The sequence below is a fragment of the Octopus bimaculoides genome, chromosome 3 (assembly GCF_046866305.1).
Source record: "Octopus bimaculoides isolate indiv1 chromosome 3, ASM4686630v1, whole genome shotgun sequence".
Classification (NCBI taxonomy): Eukaryota; Metazoa; Mollusca; class Cephalopoda; order Octopoda; family Octopodidae; genus Octopus; species Octopus bimaculoides.
The window spans coordinates 60,473,058-60,495,921 of record NC_142930.1 but is presented as its reverse complement, the minus strand read 5'-3'; the positions used below and the strand labels follow the sequence as shown (position 1 = coordinate 60,495,921).

Sequence of the window (22,864 nt, the reverse complement as noted above, 5' to 3'; positions counted from 1 at the left end):
TTACATTTATTAACAAAAAACTGTTTAACTATCATTCTTCTCATCTTGTTATCTAGTCTACTAATCAATTTTCAAAACCTATCATGAGATGTAGTAAACAAGTATTTCCGCACAGCACAAAACAAAGAAGAAACAGAATAAATTTTTTTTAAACCTTTAGCAGTGATGCATATATTTATATGTGCACTCTTGCATTCTACGGCACAAACATTGCTTACCTTCTTACAAAGTTAAGTTGCAATAATATCCAAATAAAAGAACTGAGAAAGAAAACTTCAGATAAAGAATCATTTTTTTTATAAAAAGAAGGCAGATTTCTACTTCTCAATATATTGTATAGATTGATTAAGTCAAAACTTGTGCCAGAATTGCTACAAAATTATATTCATTTCTTCAACTTAAGATGCCAAGAATAGAAAGTCATCCTGGTTTTGCAGATATTGTTACTCTATTCAACCTTAAGGAAGCAAACTTAAGAAAATAAAGGAACAGAACAAGAATATATTGAGCACTTAATACTAGTCCTGATTTAGCTTACCCATCATGTGCCTTAGCTCTGTACTGAGGTACTTGATAGAAGCTACATGATTGACAAGTAACTCCTTGTTTCAAATTTATACAAAGCTGAATTCTATTTCAACATGCTATTACTTCAAAGTTCAATGTTGTAAAACAGCTAGGCATTAATACTCTCTGGTCATAAACTATTTCACCAAGTTATCATAGTATCATTTAATCTTTAATGAGATTGCTTAAATCTTGTTCAATCAACCATATGCCAATTATTAGTGGGATAAGATGGCTGAAAAATGCAAGAAATGTGCTTTTACATATAAATATGCTCACCCATTAAACATTGTTTAACACTGAATTTAAAAAAGAACAAAATATTTAGGCCACAGACTACTGCATGTAAAACAGTAAACTTGCTTATCTGAATGAAGGTAAGATGTGTAACATTAAAAGTTTATGCTAAATATCTTATGTCATATCAATCAGAATAACAATAAAACAAAAATAAACCTGGGATTATTTGTCTTTTTTTTTCTTGGTTGTTGTTGCTTTTAATTTCTCTAAACTGGAAAGTCTAAAGCATCTCTAATTCTTTGTCCAATACAAATGTTATTAAAATTTCAGCAAAATGTTTTTTCAGAAAAAAGAAAAGTAAATTGAATCCAATTTTATATAGGTGTTGTGTTATAATTTTGACTCATTTTAATTTATGCCTATTGATAAACTTTATCAGGTTTTCATATAGTTTGAATGTTGTTAGATTTGTAAGTTATTAAATGAATATAATACAGCTAAGGCAACTGAGGAGACTTATAAAAAATTCAAATCAACTTTTAATATTACTTCCCAAAAATATTGAGCAATTTATAATTCCAACATGTTTGTACTTTACCTTGATAGATTTCACATCTTTAAACAATAACACATCACTTGAATTGGTAGAGATCTATTCTAGAAATAAAATTCAAATGAACATGTAATGCTATGACGTAAGTCATAGCAAGAGCTGCTGCTTGCTGAAACCCCATTGAAAATATTTTATGAACAAGCAATACTATAAGCAATTGTTCAATACTACAAATTCATTACAGAAATCAATCTTTACTATAGAGAACATGACATTTTAGTGATATGTAATAAATATGAATATTGCAGTGATCATTAATCAAAACCCTACAAAACAAATGTCCTGCTCTTTAAAGAAAAATCTATTGGAACCAAATCACTTTTTATTAAATTACTGAAATGCTGTAATTATTTTAAAAAGAATATACATACTGGAGTGGTATTTTTTAATCAATCAAATGAAAATAACTGGCCAATGAGAAATTTTGTGTCTTTTACTGATAGACAAATAAGTTATAAGAATAATTTTGTATTAAACTATTGAACAGAACCAAAATAAAGATATACAAAAAACAAATAGAATATTATTATTCAATACATTTTCTCAGTTCTGTTGATTTTTACAAAGTTACCAATAATTGTACCTTTATTATAGAAAAAAATAACAGTGTTGGAAAAAATCATGGGAATAGTAGTTTTAGTAAACAGGTATTAAATAGAAGAAAATAACTTAATGATTATTAAAATAAGTTTCAATAGAACTTGGGTGAAAAGCACAAGTTAATAATTGAGAAACCAAAAACAAAAACATTTAATTGCATCATACGTAATAGGTTGCAACTGAATGTGAAAGAAGCTGGTTGCATCAGCATAAAATAGCTTATATGTATTCTTTTTCCATCACCTAAAATGATATTCATTGCTACAGAATTTCAGAAATTATTCAGACATCTTTCATAAATTATAATTATGTTATAATAGTTAAAACTTAAAGAGGATATACCATGAAATTTAAGTTGAAATTATTGCACACAGTACATTAAAGTTAGTAGATAAAAGAAAAATATCACATTTCTTTTTTATTATAAACTTTAAACATAAAATGCCACATTTACTAAAATCTTAAACAGCAAATTGATGTATACATTACCAATGAAAACAGCAAACGTGTATAAGACTTACCTAAAAGCAAAAAAGAAAAAGAGAAAAAGATATAAAAATTTGATTATGTCTAATATATATTAAAGAGGAAAACAATTTGTATGTATACACACTTCAAAAATATATCTTTAATAAAACAAAATTATTTCATTTGATAGATAATAAATCAAGATTTCATTTTAAAACTTCTTTAATGAATGTCTGTCATGAAATACCATTCAAAACAATCTTTCAATTTTTAAAGCAAACGTAGATCTTTTTCTATAACACTCACACTTAAAAGAATTCGTTTGGTACATTCAGCATAACCATTTGATAATCTGGTTACCATATAATGCCTCCATTAATCTAATAATATTCATTATTAGTTTGATGTGGATAAATCACACAATTTGTTTAACACCCACAGTTTCATTGTTTCTAAATTACTAATTTCCAGTCTTGCTTTGCTTTCTCTATATGTTCCTTTTAACTTCAGCACACACTACACTGAATCAGAAACTAACAATCACAATCAGTCTTTCATAATCTTTTTTGTTCTTTATTGGTTTGAAGATGCAAAGTAAAGATATACATTAATACACAAATCTAAATGCAGATAAATAAATACATCTTACATCCTAATTAGATCATAATTAATACTGTTCCAAAATTCTCATGCTAATCATGTTCATGTGAAGCTAAAGAATAAATGTCAAAAAAAAGACAAAGTTACAAAATATGCATCACATTCAACCATGGCTAGAATACAATTCTAGTAGGGCTGATTTCAGATATTGTAGGCACTGTGCATCATCTTGAAAAAGTTATTTTTTCCAGTTCTATTAATTATCATCAAACTTACAAATAAACTCATAGACTTATTTCACTTCAGATTTACTTGTCTTTAACATGGCTTAATGAAATAACTTCCTACTCAATCTCTGTAGATCCAAAAGCAGCAGTTCCTAAAGTTCAGGATTTAATCTCCATCTGAATTCTAATCATCATATAGTTTCTTATAATAATAATAATAATAATTAGACGAAGAAGAAGAAGAACAACAACAACAACAACAACGACAACGACAACGACAACAACAACAACAACAACAACAATAATAAGCATGCCTCGGTGAAGAAAGAACATGTATGATAATTGATATAGCATGCCCCAGTGACAACAGGATCAATGTGAAAGAAAAAGAAAAAATAAACAACTATGACGATTTGAAGAAGGAAATATGAAGGTTGTGGTCAATGAAGAGAGTAGATGTGATACCAAAAGTAATTGGTGCACTTGGAAGTATCAGCACTCAACTACCAACATGACTGAAAAAGATCGGCACAAGTGTGAAGGTAGAACAGCTACAAAAATTAGCATTGCTTGGAGCTGCAAGAATTCTTCACAGGGTTCAAGAAGCATGACCAATAAACAAGTGTCACCTTAGTCTTCTGGCTGTGGACAGCTGACACTTTCCCTCATACCCAGTAAAATAAGCTGTGAATTTTCATATAATAATAATAATAATAATAATGATAATAATAATCAAGGGGCACAAATACGTTGGAGTGCTACAAGACAGTAGAATAATGGAAGGAGAAATTAGAGAGAAAGTTACTGAAGGGTGCAATAGAAGAATTAGGAAGGTGCTTAAAACATCATTAAAACCATAAATACATTGGCTATAACTGTACTGAGATACTCTGTTCCTTTTCTGAAATGGACAAAGATTGAGCTACAGAACTTGGATGGAAGAATGAGAAAACTGTCTCCACAATGCACAATGCACTCCACCCTGAAAGTAATACTGGCTGACTCTACCTACCAAGAAAAGTAGCAGAGAATTACTAAATGCAGAAGATATGGTTAATACTGCAATACTAGGTCTGGAAAAGAAGTAATGGAAGAGCACTATTGGCAGCCAGAGATACCCAAAAAGTGACCAAAACAGCAGGAGAATTCAAAAAGAAAGGAAAGAACAATAGAAAAAAAAACAGATGGAAATAAGATGGAACTACATGGCCAATTTATGCAACAAACTGAGAAAGTCAGAAGACTGCTGTCTCATGTTACAGATGGGAACCTGAAATGAGAAACAGAAATGCTAGTTATAGCTGCTTAGGAACAAGTCCTTAGAACAAGTCTGATATAGGCAAGGATTGACAAAACTCAGTCAGACAGCAAATACAGAAACTACAGGAAAGGAGATGAAAGTATCAATCACCTTTTGTGCAAGTGCAGAATACTACTGCAAAAGGAGTATAAATGCAGACATGACTGTGTAGGCAAAAGAGAGTATTGGAATGATTTCAAAAAGCAGAAATGTGGTTTGAACATGAACCAGAGGCTGTGACAGAAAATGAGGATTACAAGATCTTGTGGGATTTCCCTGTAAAGACTGAACATATCACTGAAGAAAGAAGACTGGACATTATCATAGGGGACAAAATGAACAGTGTAAGATCATAGATTTTGCAATTCCCTATGACAGGAGAGTTGATATCAAAGAAATTGATAAAAAACAAAAAAACTGAGGAATATCAGGATCTAGCCAGAGAACCGAGGCGGTTGTGTAAGACCAAGGCAGCAAGGTTGTAATTGGTGTACTTGGTACAATACCCAAAATGCTACCTAAAAGACTGAAAGAGACTGAAATTGAAAGTTGCATTGTTAACCTGCAGAAAAGTACCATCCTATATTCTCAAGAATTCTGAGAAAGATTCTTCAGATTTGAACAGACTTGTCATCAAACTTCAAGATAAAACATATATTAATAAAAATTAGCATGTGCTAGTGCAATAATAATAATAATAATGATGATGACGATGATGATGATGATGATGATAATCATTATTATTATTATTATTATTATCATCATCATCATTATCATTATTATCATTATTATTATTATTATTATTATCATTATTATCATTATCATCATTATTAAGTGAGAGAGCAGTCGATGTCATCAAAGTGACACTGGGGTAAAATATATGAAACACAGTATACCCATCATGACTACCTGTCTGATAAGGGTACACCAGGCATATGCATCACTACCATATGTGTGCAACATGGTGAATTTCATATCAAGATAAACAGTGCATAACCTTGCAGGTGGAGTTCAGTTAGAATTTTCTTCAAGCTGAATAGCCCATCCTGCTCAATTCCTGAATAAAGATGTTTAAGGATGATGAATGAAACACCCATGTTTCCAGAGGTGAATTATTCAAACCCCAAAGAATTCCTCTCAGCATTTGGCTATGATGCTCTCCCACTACTTCTGCTCATGATCAGAGATGCATATATCATCAGCCACTAAGGAACATGCTCAATTAGTTATGGTCAAGCACCTGACAAGCAGATCTGTGGTATTGAGCAGATTATTTGCTGTAGCCCATCTTTTATACCAAGACAAAACATATACATGATAACAGTTAAGATCAGAAACCATGAGACCCAGTGCCTGTTACTTCATCAAGGTATTGTTGTTATTGTTATTATTATTATTATTAGTGTTTGGGTTGATTTTGTCTATTATTTTTTCGACTTGTGTATTTCTGATCTTCTGCCTATGGTAGAAATCATCATTATTATTAAATTATTATAAAATTGTTAAGATGCCAGGCAAAATGTTTATCAGTATTCTGCAGCTTTGTTCTGAGTTCAAATTTTGCCGAGATTAACTTTGCCTTTCTTGACTGATAAATTAAGTACAAGTCAAGTACTGGGGTTGATGTGATCGACTATTTCCGTCTCACAAAATTTCAGGCCTTGTGCTGTTTTTTTTTTGCCAAAACAACAAACTTTCGGGGTTTGTTAATTACATGAACAGATTGTTTCCAGAAGGTTTTTAGAAATTTTTTGTTGAAAAATGATGTACAAATGTAAACATTCATACAGGAAGCTGACTCATTTAATTTTAGAATAAGTTTTCACAAATATAATGAAGTTGACTTTTATTTATGCTGGACGGTATAATTATTATTTTTATTATTGTTGTTATTATTAATGCGAAATCGTGATGGCACCTGTGCCCAGTGTCGCCTTTCTGGCACTTGTGCCCGCGGCATGTGTAAGAACTTTCAAGCGAGATCGTTGCCAGTGCCCCTGGACTGGCTCTTGTGCGGGTGGCACATAAAATACACCATTTCAAGCGTGGCCGTTGCCAGTACCGCCTGACTGGCCTTCGTGCCGGTGGCACGTAAAAGCACCCACTACACTCTGAGTGGTTGGCGTTAGGAAGGGCATCCAGCTGTAGAAACTCTGCCAAATCAGATTGGAGCCTGGTGTAGCCATCTGGTTTCACCAGTCCTCAGTCAAATCGTCCACCCATGCTAGCATGGAAAGCGGACGTTAAACGATCTAAGGTAACTGACAAACAAAGCTGTGATATTGAGCAGAATATTTGTTGTAGCCCGTCTTTTATACCAAGACTAAACATGTACAGGTATAAATATTATTTTGGTTTGGCTCTTTCAAGTGCTTAGAATCCTCCTGATAATCCTTGCTGTCCATAAGTGACAAACTTTCTGTAGGAGCTCTACCGGGCATTCTATTTCAATGTCCTTCAGCCATTTGTCTATATCTTTGCTTACTGTTCCTCTATAATTATTATTATTATTATTATCATTATTGGTAGTGATAGTAGTAGTAGTAGTAGTAGTAGTAGTAGTAGTAGTAGTAGTAGTAGTAGTAGTAGTGGTGGTGGTCGTGGTGGTGGTGGTGGTGGTGTATTCAATAATGTTTACAGCACTGACACCACTTCTAATTTATATTTGAATTTATGCCTATGTATGCATCATCTGGGCCTACCAGCAGATGGTTTTTACACTATCTTGCATATAGTCATGGACAGGCTATTCACTTCCAGTTTGGTTCAGGAACATAATGTTAAAAATCCACAAAAATGGGAAAACATAGATGACATCAGATGTTTTAACACCCATCACTTTGAGAGTCACCTCCACCATGTTAAATCACAGCTTACTAATGGATAAGCAAAGCACATACATTGTATGTGTTTGATAATGTTTGCAACACTAGTGCTTCTTCTAATTCATATTTGAATATCATTATAATAATAAATATTATTATGGCTGCTGTTGTTATTGTTATTATTAATTATTATCAAGGTGGCAAATTGGCAGAATTATTAGCAGGCCAGACAAAATGCTTGGCAGCATTTTGTCTACCTTTCACATTCTGAGTTCAAATTCTGCCGAGGTCAACTTTGCCTTTTGTCCTTTTGAGGTAAAAAAAAATGAGTACCAGCTGAACACTGGGGTCAATGTTATCAATATGCCCACTCCCATAATTTTCCTTGTGCCTATAGCAGAAAGAAAGATTATTATTATTATTATTATCATCATCATCATCATCATTATTGCTATCATTAGTATTAAGTTTGACATGGAAGCTGCAATTCAGTAACTAACCAACTGTACTTTAAAATAATTTAATAACGGTGCAATAACAATAGATACAGCTGCAGTAGAGACTATAAGATAATTGGCCTGTATGTATAAGTATTTCTTCTGTTCTAGTTTACATTTCTCTAATATGAAAAGGCATACTTACAAATATGCTCAACATTATTGAATGGGATTGGAAAGTATTTTGGAGGAGTTAGTTTCTATAGAAAAAAAAAAAAAAATCAGAAATCAATAGCCTCATAAACAAAAAACTTCAATGAAATATTGATTACCTGATTTTCTACTAGCTAATTCAAAATAGGAGAAAAAGGGGGTCGACTTAAAAGATAAGTGAGATACAATAATAGCAGAAATGTTTTAAATTCCTAGAAAGCATTGAATTTGTCAAGAAGTTGTACAAAATATATGAAATGATTATCAAGTGAGGTTAAGGCATTCAAATGTATTGATTTCTACTTAAGCGCAAGGTCACAAATCTATAAGGTAGGAGAATCAGATTGTGTGGTGTTCATGCATTTCTTAAGAGCATTAGTAGCATAAGAATGTGAACTGAGCTGCAGTTTTGAACAAAAAAAACAGTTTATGAATTTGCTTTGCCAATAGTTTTACATTTGGTTTAATGGTGTTCATCATAAGGAATAAAGGCTAAATATGATAGAAGTAAAGCATCACAGTCATTGATTAAGTATATAATGTCACTATAGCAATGATCAGTTATGTATGGTTATTTTTCTTTTCCTATTTCATGTCATGCATTTTATGAACAATGGCATCATTAGTTCTAGGTTTCCAACAGGTCAGTCACCGATTTACAAATTTCTTTCACAAAACATTGATTAACTTGAGTCTATTTTAGAAGACACTCAAAGTTCAAAGTAAGATTGAACCAAGATACAGCTGGTTATGAAGCAAACAACACAGCCACATGGCCATCATTGTAACCATGGTGAAATTAGTTAATTTAGTTTGATTTTCATAATCACTGGTGACCTCAGTTTTTCTATCAGTAAGTTAAAGAGGTTTGCTAAATGTTAGGAGATTCTTAATATATTTAAGAAAAATACAGTCCTTCATAAAAAAAGAAAGAGAACAATACAAAAAACAAATAAACTTTACAATGCCAGTATTTTTACTGTTTTTCTTAATTAAACAATTTCATTTCACTCATATAAAAGGTTTCAAACATTATCCAGTATGTTTTAGAATATATATTCTGTTGCAGTTCATAGGAATGGAACTTGGTAACACACAAACCACCCGAAAGACATAAGCAAAGCTTGTTCACAAAGAACTTACCTAGAATCTCAAAACTGAAACCCAAGAAGCCAAACTTCATATTATGAAAAAGCCCTGTCAAGAAGCAAGTTAACAAAGATGATACAATATTACAAAGAGCCACCAAACCAGACAAATATTAGACTGGAAAATAGGAACAGAAACACAAACACCTAGTCCAACTAACCTTTCATTGTTGTAGTGACACTCTTGTGGCAAAAACATCTTCAAACTAATGAGGAAAACATCATTCCATTAGCACTGAAGAAACCAAATTTGCAATGGAAGCACAATAAAACTATTATTCAACTACTTCAAACTTTAAATAAATTCTAAATTCTAGTCATTGTAAGCTGAATAAAACCTACACATTGATCACCCACAAGCAATAGCAATAACCAAAAACAGAATACCAGTACACTAAACTCCAAATACCAAGAAAATAAGCAAAGTTCAAAAATACTTGTTGCTCAATCTGCCACAGAATCTATTATTAACTATGTGACCTAATAGATGGGTCCTCATCTGGAGTTCCTCAATTCTTTTATATATTGTTGCAATTATTTTAAACTGTCACATGTCCAAATTTGGCCAAATGCGTTTTCTTCAATATTTATTTTTGCTTGCAATAGCTGGTTCATTTGGTCAAACTATCATGTCTCCAGCTGCTTTGGATGCCAAGATATCAAAAATTGCCAAAGTGTAGTACAACGGTTTTACTATGGAATGGTGAAAATATTTTTTCGTTTTCTGAAAAAGCAACGTTTTGGACATACAACACTTTTGCATAATAGCAACTCTATATAGTTTAAGGTTGATGGCTAGAACAGGTAAGTTAGTTCTCTATAAATGCCACATTAACCAAATTTCATCCTTTCTTTTCTTCTGTTTTCTTTGGCAGTTGATTTGTTTTGGCTCTAAGGAAGATAGCAGTGTACTATGACTTTCCATTGAATACCTACTCATCAAACAGCACCTTCGGTGAGCCAGTCACGTTATCAGGGATGAATGATGAATGACTTCCTTCTATATATAGCATGGAGAACAGATATTAAATGATGATATACGATCAATCATAGAAGGGTAGTACAGAAGTCAAAAACAATTCTACATTCTGAAAATGAGGCTTAAATATTCTAGAACCATTGATGATAAGAATGGAATTAGGAACTTTTTCATTCCAAATGATATGCAGATATAGATGATGCCAGTGAAGAAAAAAAATCAAATTATACCATAGTTGTGTTTCAATACAACATCGTTAAAACAAAAACTGATCCCCATATACACAAATATAAACATATATCCAAGTGCAAATGCACACTCACACACACAAATACACACACACAGTAATGAAATAATGGGACCTTTCTAGTTTGTGTGTGTGTGTGTGTGTGTGTGTGTGTGTGTTGTGATCAGTGTCTGCTTAGGTAGGCTATCAGCTTCTAGAAGCTAATATTCCTGTAGTCTCTTTTCCACAGCCATTTGAAATGTAGCTAGTAGAATTAAGAAGTAAAATAACAGACTCAGCAAAATAATAAACACTGCACCACCCCAACAATGGCTACATTATATGGTCAATAATAACCTAGTTATGTGGAATTAAATACATTGTACTATATAACAGAAACAAACATAAAACCATAATCTGAGATGAAAAAAAATCGCAAAGCAAAAGAACTCAACTTATGATCTCTAGTTTGAATTACTGCTCGGTCCTGCATAATAAAGAAGCAAAAGAAGACAACAAAAAGAGCCAAAATAAACAAACAAGAATTAAAACCAAATCTGATATATATTGTAAAATAAACAGAAAATAAATTAAGAATAAACAAGATAAAGAAGCAAATCTGAGATATAGTGTAAAATAAACAGAAAATAACAGCAGTTGTTAGTTGCTTAGGCATTTTTTTTTTTTCTTTTTCTGCTCTATTTTTTCTTTTCAATATAGAAACAGAAATGTAATAACGTTAAGATTTGACATTAATAATAATAAGACAAACTGAAGCTGACAACTTTTACTATGATTTATTTTCACAAAGGTTGATCTTTAGCTAATAAATTTGTTTTGGTTTGAAATCTGTCAAATATTTTCAAGGAAAATGGAAGCATTGCAAACTTGATGGTCTCACCTGGCATGTAAAAATAGCATCATAACATCAGTAAAAACTGTATTGTAGTAACAAAAATGCTAGACTGGGCAACAGTAGCACATTTTTATTTTACCCTGAGTGATGCAAATCAAGGATTTTAATTTAGCTTGCTGAAGGATATGTTTATAAAATTTAATTATTTCCTTTTAGAACTAGTGTAAGAAACTTGAATAGAAAATGTTGAAATGTAATATTACAAGCAGGCTGCTTTCAACTAAACATTCATAGGTAAGGCTTCTCTGTAAAATGTTTTAATAACTCCATGTACAGGCATGATATTCCATCATGTACAGGCATGATAATCCATCATTTCCTGATTTAAAATTGACAATACAAAGATGATCTCTAAGGAAATTTAGCCAATTGATTAGAAAGGTTGGCAGAAATTATTGATTTACATTAAGTCATTTATCAAAATCATCTAAACAATTTTCAGAATTGTTTCTGTGTGAGCGCATGCAAATGTGCTAGTATATCAAAAACATAATAAAAGACCCTCAATGCAGTACAATTCACAGAAAGACTTGAAGCACAAGGCATTGTGATATGTAAGAACCCTGATTCAAAGTACTACTTGAATGCAATAGTCATTACCATCATTATCATTAAGGTTTTATTGCTTACGTTTCCAAATAAGGCAAATGAAATACTATCAGGCAGAGTTTCTACAGCCAGATATGATTCTAGTTAGGGTATATTTTCATAGTAGATTAGAAAGACATGAACCTGCTTCAATCACAGTGACACTCATTTACAACAATCATGTAATCTAAAAATGAGGAGGAAAGAATATATAAACGTATATATAAACACACACACACATATATATATACATATATAAACATATATATATACACACACACATATATATAAACATATATAAGCATATATATATATACATATATATAGAAATATAAACATACATACATATATATACATATATAAACATATATATATATACATATATAAACATATCTATATATACATATATAGACATACATATATATAGATATATAAACATACATATATATATATATATATATATATATATATATATATATATATATATATATATATATATATATAAACATGATGGCCATCCACTCGTGACCAAGGAAGACCATTGCTGACCTTCAGGAACATTGTGCGCTCTAGGACTAACTTATATTTTGCATTTGTGGCTCCGTTGGTGGCTAATGAGCCGTGCTCTTGACAAGCATACACGACTGCAAACATTGCACACCAAGCTTTCCCCATTCACTATACGAGCTGTGTGCTTTCGCGCAGCTCACTTAAGTTCTTCACGCTGGATATGTGCTCTCTCAAAAGTGTTGATCCTCTCCTTAACCTGCTTCCTCCATCTGTGGGGATGACAGGCATTGTTCTCCCAGTCAGTGACCTGCATATCACAGGCCTTTAATGAGAACTTGACACAGTCCTTAGATCACAGCCTTTAAGTTAGATTGATTTGCCCAGGTAAATCTGATTTGGGTAAACTTACTAAAGCAATTTTAGATAAGTATATTCCTGTTCTTAAAGTAAAAATAAGATTGCAATTCTTATCTAATAACTATGAGGTAACTGATTGGTTTAATAGAGTTAGATTTAATAGTAGGAATAAGCTCATGCAAATGGATATTGTTAGCTATTACTGTTCAATTAACCAAATCGTCTTAAATAAAACTCTCATATTTGCGAAAAATAACTCTAATATCAAGATGGATGAAATAAGGATTATTTTAGCCTCTAGAAAAACAAAAATAGAGTTTGAAAATAAGTATTGGACTAAGATTAATAGTATGGATGAATTTGATATGGCAATGGAATCAGCTGATTCTGCTAAAGTTACAGATTTAGTTGGGATTTACATTCAATTTACCCTAGGTAGGGACTTTACTAACCTGGAAGGAAGTCTTTATAGGGATGAAGCCCTTTTTACAGTTAGGAACATGTCTAATAGAAAGATAGAGCTATATAAGAAAAAATTACACAGGTTTTTTAAAAAGTTTTGGACTTTCTATAATGATTCAAAATGAGCATGAATCGGTGGACTTCCTTGACGTTAATCTTAATTTTTTTTACAGGTCAATACCAACCATACCATAAAACAAACTTTAGTCTTAGGTATATTTACTTTGAAAGCAACCATCCTGGTTCTGTGAAGAACTTTTTAGTTTATGATATTTTCAAAAGAATTTCAAATTAATCATCTAATAGAGAGATTTTCAATAAAAATGCCAACTACTATAACATCACACTTAGCAAAGCTGGATATAAACAGAGATTAGTATATTGTCCTAATAATATTGGTAGTTCTAATGACCTAGTTGTTTCCCATACAAACATGGATTGGAAAATAATAATTAGGAAATAGGAACAGAAATAAATTGAAAAATATTAAATTTAAGAATATTAAAAAACAATATTAAAAGCAGGATATGTGAATTATGGGAAACAATATACTGCTTAGTTCTTCTAATCTTTCTAGTAAGGTCAGGGGTGGGAGTAAAAAGATTAGAAAGCAAACACCTTATATATCCGATAATGTTCGTAAATGTGGAGGTTATAATGCATCTTCTAATGAGAATGAAACTGTTTGGTTTATTGTTCTATTCACTAAGCAGATTAAGGGTAATTTGGTCGGTGCGTTATACAAATTATTTTCTAAACACTTCACAAAAAAAGAAAAGAGTTACTATGATATTATTAACCCTAGGCACTTTAGAATTGGTCATTCTGTATTTAGTAATTTATACAAGAGAAAATTGTATTCTTTTTTCATAAAACTTGTAATGGTAGTAAATGCCGTTCTATTAATATCAACAGAACAAACATAAGAGAATAGAGTGAATGTAGGACATCTAATGTACAAAGGGAAGCTACTTAAGTGAAATCCCATCCTAACCTTTTGAACAAACAATTAAAATCTAATTAGTAAAGATGGGAAACAGTATAATAATGTGAGGGATACAGATAATACTTTTTGTGACTGCAGGGTTAAAAGTAAATGTTTGTTTAAGAATTACTATAACTGAAAAAATGCTGTTTACAGGTGTGCGGTATATTCTGAAGGTAGAAATTACGTTTACATAGGTGGAATGCAAAATTTTATTAAAAAACGTATTTCTAACCATATTTACACCTTTAATAATAATGATAGGTCTGCTTCCAGTAGCCTTAGCAAATTTAATTGGTAAGTTTTTCTGCTTTTTTTCTTTAGAAGAGCTGTATTTGATTCAAGTTTGGAGAAGCCTATTAAATACTAAGATGGAAATGGGATTTTCTTGTGTTCATGCATCAAAATGGACATTTAGGAACTATCATTAGGTTTGTAGTAATCATTGATAATAGCTTATATTAGACATATTTATATTTGAATAAAATGTGTGTGTATATATATATATATATATATATATATATATATATATATATACATATATATATACATATACATATATTTGTATATGTATGAGTATATGTGTATATATATGTATGTATATATATATATATATATATATATATATATATATATATATATACACACACACACATATATATAGATGTGTGTATGTATGTAGATATATGTGCATGTGTTTATTTTCTGTAGGTTAATCTAGCAATATATGGGTCCCATTTGTATTTGCTTGATACATATAGACAGTGTATTTGCATAAACATTGATTAACATACCAATTTTGAATTCAGTTGGGTGGAGTTTGATATATATTTCGTTAAACTGTATTATTATCGACAGGCATATGCTCGATGAATTGTCATGTCTAGCTGCTCTCTCTTTAACACTTAATCTATAACGTTCTTCCCCATTCACTAGTTTTATCCACTATTCTTTTTCTCTCAATAATGTCTATGTTTCAACTATCATAAAACCATCAATGAACTGTTGTGTATCACACTGGCATGAGTAAGGATGTGTAGAAAGTATTTGTTTTTGTGAATATGTTGCAATGAAGGTTTCCATGGAACACTTGTGTTAAAAAGAAAACAAACATTTCTGAGTTTGTTGAATGTTAGCCTACATGTTGTTAAATTTCTTTAAAAAATTCTCCATGAGGAATATATGCAATACACTGGTTTCGTATATGGAATTCTATTTCTGAAATTAAAGAATTCTGTATCAAAACAGGTGTAGGTAAGAACTGCTATGTATTATTTGAATGACTTCAGATAAAAATATCTGTATGAAAATCTTTTCTATCATCTCCATTTTCTTCATTTATATATATATATATATATATATATATATATATATATATGTCAATATATATATATATATATATATATATGTCTATATAAATATATGTCAATATATATGTCGATATATATATGTCTCTCTCTCTCTCTCTCTCTCTCTATATATATATATATATATATATATATATATATATATATATATATATCTTTATATATGAAAGAAGGTTTGAAAATGCAATTTTAAAGATGTTTATTCACTTTACCGGTTTCACTTTTTTAGAAAAAAATTGTCAAAAGTAAAATATAAAGCTTTATACAGACTTTGTAGTGTTAAGTACAGGTTGTCACAAAAGTATTAAAATACATATATACATTCTCTGATAATAATAATAAAATATTTTTGGCCCATGACACTGCATGGATACTCAATAAGGTATGTGTAAAATTTGAATGAAATCGTTTGGGTAGTTCTCTAGTTTTAGTGATGCACACATACAGACAGACACACATACTCAATTTTATATATATATAAATATATATATATATATATATATATATATATATATATATATATATATATATACACATACACATATATATATGTCTATATAAGGAGCAAATATTCAGGAGTGAATATTTATACAGATATTATTATTGTTATTATTATGCACGCTAATATAAATAGTTGATGATAACAACAACAACAACGATACAAGTGGTTGCTGGCCTAAAATAGCATTAGAAAGCTATAGAATTAAAATTTATATCAATAACAACATTTAAAAATACAACAGAAAAACAACAGTTGTCAGGTGAAAGGGCCACAAAAAATCTTCCACATACCTATATAGCCCAATGCTATATATTTCTTGGTATTTGGATATATGTGGACCATGGTTTCTGGTCTGGCAAACAGCCTCACCTTCCTCATCACATTGAAGTCTGTCAGCATTCTGAATTAATTTGTGCCAAAATCAGAATGGCATCAGTGTAAATATACCAATAAGGAGCAAATATATTCAGGAGTGAATATTTATATAGATATTGTTATTGTTATCCACGGTAATATAAATAGTTGATAATAACAACAACAATAATATAAGTGATTGCAGGCCTAAAATAGCATTTGATAGCTATAGACTTAATATATATATATATATATATATATATATATATAAAAACAAATAGTAAATGAGTATATGCATATATACGTACAGGTATGTGCATACCGACATCCACCTGTATGTATAGGTGCATATCTGGGTACAGGACATTGCAAACAAAACATAGACGAGAAAACACACAAGCCACATAGAGAACATTCTTCTTCATCAGCTATCCCCGTTTTAACACCGGCGTGTCGAAGAACTGGGCAGGACGCATTGCTAAAACGGCTCTTCCCATGGACCGCAAATTAAATTTGTATACACAAATTAAACCTTGCCATGGAGGAATGTAGTGGCGGACAAAAAACAAGACAGGAAAGCAAACAGAAAAGGCTATATGGCCAGGCGGGAAAAATTATGTGTATGAACGCTGTGAGGCACGAACTTGAAAGTGGGGACGAAGTAAGTTTGCGTGTTTGCTCGGCGATAGCCAAGGAAGAAAAGGATTATTGACCGGAAGCATGTGACCATGCCGGTGTAAGGGGAAGAGAGAGAGAGTGGTAGAGGGAGAAACAAAGGGAGGAAGTAGAAGAATAGGTGAGCAACGAGAGGAAAAGAGGAAGAGAAGAAGTACGAGGGGGGGGGGAAGGAGATACGTAGTAGTAACAGAGGAAGAACGAGAGGGGTAAAGAGAGATATGTAGTAGTAAACAGAGGAAGAACGAGAGGGGGAAAAATTGAGGAGAAAGAGAAAGAGATAGAGTAGCGTCGGAAAATATAAAGTTACGAAAACTACTTACAGATTGGTGACGCTGCGTTCGGTCATGTAAAAACAAATAGTAAATGAGTATATGCATATATACGTACAGGGAAGCGATTTGAGTCATAAAGGGAAATTATGTGAAAAGTGATGATGGAGCTCCATATCATTCCAGACAATTTGCTCCAGGTGTTACCAGCAATGGCAGAACTGCTGGAAGAAGTATATGAACTCTCAACGGTGGGTATTTTGAAGGAGATTGAATAAAATTTGTTGATCTTTTTTATACCCAAAGGTTAAATAATTTTTAAATGCATCTCATACATTGAATGAGATGCAGAAAAATAAATCAACAAAGATTTGGATATTTGCCTGTAATTTTATCAATGTTGTACCCTACATTTTGAATAGCAGATTGTTTCACTTTCTAAATTGTCATAAGCAACATGTTTAGGATACCTTAATACATTTTGCAGTCAATGGAATACTCATATGTAATTTAAATATATCCAAGTAACTCTATACATATTCTTTTATACTACATGGAATACTCACATGTAAACATGTTACACTTTATTAGTTGAAGTTATGTCAGTCATTAGTTTATCTTTTGATAACAGTCTTTTGAATAGTCATTATTGTTAATTCCCACAGGTACTTAGAGCAACAGTTAAAATTGATTGTTGCTGAAATGAGATATTTCCCTTGAACAGTAATAGTTTTGCTGTCAGTGTCAAAAGCCATGGTGCATATATTGTCAGCCATTTGCCAAATAATGAATAGAGAAATGTTAAAGTAATCTTTTTAGCATCTTTTATTGATGTCTCTGTTTTTTTGATAACTGAAACCATTCAAAGTAGTTTTAAGATGTTCAGAAAACAAAACCTAGATTTCAGTTTCACAGTAAATATCGACCATCACCAACATCACCAAAAAATCGCTATATTGCTGTGCAAAGGATACACAATGTAAATATTTAAAATAAGTGGTTTATGAATGTGGATAACATAGTTCTCATGGGAAAATTTATCAAAGTGTTGCAGAAAAATGATAAGAACTTGGAAGAATTCAGAAGTCTAAAGTTTAACATGACAAAGTTTAAAATGCTAATTACTAACAGAGAGCACAAAATACCAGTGCTCCAGGTAAATGGCCTTGGTCAACATGTAGGAAGGAAGTATCTAAGAACTTCACAGTCCATGCAATTGTGTATCAATTGCAGGGAAGAAACTGATACACAAAATGTACAAAAGGAGCTGGAAATTGATTGGGAATCATAATTTAAGATGTTACAGAGGTATAGGTGTAAGAACATCTATGAAATCAATTCCATGATCAGCCCTACTAGACATGTTTGATCATTTTTACTACATATGTGATCTAATTAATGCTGACAGTGGCTATAGCAAAAACATAATTCCTATAGTAAAGAAGCAGAAGATGTTTAAACAGCTGTTGCATTTGTAGGCAATAAAGGTCTTTCTTTCTTCTTGTGAAAAGAAACTTTATAAAGATGTGTATGAAAAATAATTTTGCTTGACTGAGGTACAAGAGTATTAAATGCAAAAGATTTGTGCAAGTTAAAGAGAAATATGCAAAATATGATAACATAGATGTGCAATATTAACCTATTTGAAAAACACAGCAGCAAGTGAAAAAAGAGAAAGAGGTAGGATGTAGGCTATTAATGGTATTACTCAATGTATACATAATAGATGATGTAGAATTTGCCATATGCTAAAAGTGACAGGAAGATGAAGAAAACAGGATGAAATATTTGATGTGATCTCAAGATGCTGGACGTCACAAACCAAATGAGGAATGATTAAGATAAGTGGTTAAATATTGTATGAGAAGCCAGCCTACCTAATGCCAGCAAATAAAAAGAGACATCAAAGATGATGATGGTGAAATTCATAATTTCAACAAGAATAGGCTCTTAGTTTGGATGAGAATCATTTTAATTTTAAAAACAAAAACATTTTTTTTAATGTAAAGTAACATGTTCATGAGTTAACAGAAGCAATACCAATGATTTTAGTACTTAGTGAATTGTAAAGCAAGTCAGAATTTTCTGTCAATTCTCTGAAAAAGAAAAAAAAGAGCAATCTAGTATATGTTGCTGTTAACTATTTTTACAAAACATTATTAGTGAATTAGTGGAGCAGGAAACGAAGAGTTTTAAAGGAATGTGAAATAAAATGCAAAACAAAAAGCAAATATAATGATATTGACTGCTGCCGACAAACTAAAGGCTGATATTCAAAATGAATACCATAAAAGAGAAGCCATATGATAAGAACTATAGGAAATATATAAAAGAGCAACCAGAACAGGATCAGTGAACATACATAAAGCTTTCAGAAATATCACTAAAAAAAGACAGAAAATTTAGCTACACCATATAGAATTTGTGAGTCATATGAATTCCAGTTTCAGAAATGTATCGTTTGCAAATAATTTATTCACTGAACTTTTTATTGGAAATGTTGTATTCATGGTAATGTAATATAATCATGATCAAATCACAGTTTCACTACCAGATTCTGATCATCCTGAGCTTTTCAATAATAAATTCAAGCAACATTAATCTCAAAATATGTAACCATGTAAAAAGGCTGTTTTTATTGAGGAAACCTGAGAGCAATGAACCTCCAACTCTTCTTTCCCAACTTACAAATCTCTTTTTTAGATTAATAATATATTAATAATAGAAGCTTCTACATACTTCAAATAACAATAGTTATCAAAGAAATAATTAAACAATAAATCAATTAAAGATCCCAAAATTTATGAACCATTTCAGTGTTACAGGTAAAATAAAAAGTACAAAAGAGGATAAAAACATTTGTTCTGTTTTTCTCCAATCCAATCTATTTATTGGTATATTGCTAAAAAATTATAAAACATAGTAAAAATCATTATCAGTGTTAACATCCATTTTCTCATGCTGGTATGGATTGCATCGACCTGCTATTAAATAGTTGTAAAACCAGAATTTTTCTACAAAGAGAGAAGTGGCTCAATGGTAGAGACAACATTTAAAAGAGAAACCAAAGGTATGTTTCATTGTTTTTTAATTAACGATATATTTTGGTGAGATAGGAGATTTTGAAAAATGCTACTTATAATTACTTGAACAGATTTAAGAATTTTAAATGACTTTCTTTTGGCTTGTTGGAATATGATATAAGACATAAAGACAGAATCAACTATTCCCAGAGGATTAGGCATAAGTTAGAGCAATGGAAAATCAAGAGAGAGAACTGGTAGCTGTGAATGTAAGTTCTAGCAGGAAGTGAGGCTGTTCTATGGGTTATTGAAGTTATGCCAGGAAACAAACTGGGTAGGTTAGAAAGAGACAATATATATATATATATATATATATATATATATATATATATATATATACGAACACACACACATACATACATACATACATACACACATACATACATACACACACACACACACACACACACACACACACACACACACACACACACACACACACACACATATATATATAAAAGAGTTGCAGCTCTAGAGCAGTAGACAATTGCATTCACTACCCATTATAAGCTACAATAATTACTTGCTGCTACACAAAAATAATCAATATTTATTGCTGGCTTCTTATATAATGATGAACTTTTAGGTACTTGAAATTAATAATTTGTAACTAATAGCACCACCATGAAGAATAGTGCACATATCTCCATGGAAACAGGTAATTGAATTAGAAGACTTTATATAAAATCACATCATCATTAAGAATAAAAGACATATGTGAGATCTAGGAAAGAAAGATAGAATCTACCTTTATTGATTAAGCTAATCACTGCCAATTTGAACTTGTCCATTAATCTGCTAATTTGCTAAAATTAAATGAATATATATAATAAAAGTAAGTTTATAAGGTGCCAACTACTTTAATTATATGTTACTTGTAATTTAGACAATATAGTCCTCCCAAAAATGAATTACGGAAAAGAAACTGAAAAAGAAAAAAAAGTACAGTGAGAAACCAAATAAGAAATAATTATAACACACAGGAGTTTTTGAGTGGTGACAACTTCTATAGTCGGGCTTAATCAAAAAAAAATTGGTTACTACCACAATATGTAGATCAATAGTAAATGATTTATAGGCATGAATTAAAAATATTTCATAGAAATGATACGGTATAAACTTTTACAAATTCAGAAAGAGGACAATTGTTTTAGGTTTAAATTTTTCATATTTTTATGTTTTGAGTTTAAGAGAAATAACTCTTGGTTTTATAATTAGCAATTTTACGAAAACATTTTCAAAGTGTATGAGATTTTGTATTGATACGAACAAGGAAATAGTGTTTATATATGTATATTATTTCCGCTCTCATGGATACTATAATTTTTCTTGGGTACAATGATTTCATTCAAAATTTTCAGAATTCAGAAAATTGGTGAATGAATACAATCATAGGTTCATGTAATGTTAATTGAGGTATACTAATCTTTGAAAAAGTAAAATTTAGTTTCTCTTTTGAAAACAAGTTGTGAATGAAAAAAATATTATATTCACAATTCCATTATTTATATTTCCAGCATTTCATATTATTTGGATTCCCTTTCAACTATTAACATCATATATAAAAAAAAACTATATAACTTTCTGACAATATAAAAATATGAAGCTAACAAAATTAAAACTAATTTAGATTTCCCCTCAAAGTGAACTTATTTTTAAAAAATGATATACAATAAAAATATTAACCAAGCTGTTTTGCTCTATTTTATACTTACAATTAAAAATAATTTAAAATAGTATAATAACCAGATTTCACTTGAAAAATACCTTAGTAACATTGCCTCATGTCAACATTAAATAATTACTATTAAAATTCAGCCCATAGAAGTATTTCGAAGAAAGACTCAAGATGATTTCTACACTAACGAATCAATTGTTTCTAGCTCTAATTTATTTTGTTTTTCAAATGTGCATGTCAGTAAATATAGTTGACATATGATTTCCTGTATGGGTGCATATAATTAATATCTATTATACAACCAACAGTTCGACATTAGCATTTATACACTATATGTTATTCAGAGAATCTGATAAATAATTCATTAATATACTTAAAAATGGAACCTAAGACATGAAATTTACTTCTAGAAGATTTTTAATCCCTGAGGTTAAATGAAAAAATTTTTATCATCAAACACTGACACGGTTTGCCATGATTTTATATGGCTACTTGATCTTGTAAAAAATTTCAAGTATTGTCATTAATCTAAATTGAATCTTCAAATAAAAGAAATGAAATGAATGTGGTTTTGCTATATTTCTAACCTAAATGGTGCTTAGATAATATGAAAACTCAGACACTTATGAAATTTGAACAAGACTCTGAGAAAATTATCTACAATAAATTTGC

At 30.7% G+C, this 22,864-nt stretch overlaps 1 protein-coding gene across 19 annotated transcripts in view; it reads right to left on the bottom strand.

The window, feature by feature from the left end:
* The window catches only part of LOC106874729 (uncharacterized), a 1,612,306-nt gene that overhangs the window by 277,903 nt on the left and 1,311,539 nt on the right, over positions 1-22,864 (bottom strand). For 2 of the 19 annotated variants that reach the window (XM_089349033.1, XM_089349034.1), the window contains exon 3: positions 2,510-2,541. The exons of 15 other annotated variants lie outside the window; for them this stretch is intronic. Coding sequence is in view for 2 of the 4 variants with exons in the window: in XM_089349024.1 (XP_089205150.1) it covers positions 8,083-8,097 (15 nt within the window). In the remaining 2 variants the exon portion in view is untranslated. Of the gene's footprint in view, positions 1-2,509; positions 2,542-8,082; positions 8,138-22,864 lie in introns of those variants that run through there. 2 more of the 19 variants (XM_089349024.1, XM_089349025.1) reach the window with 1 other exon arrangement.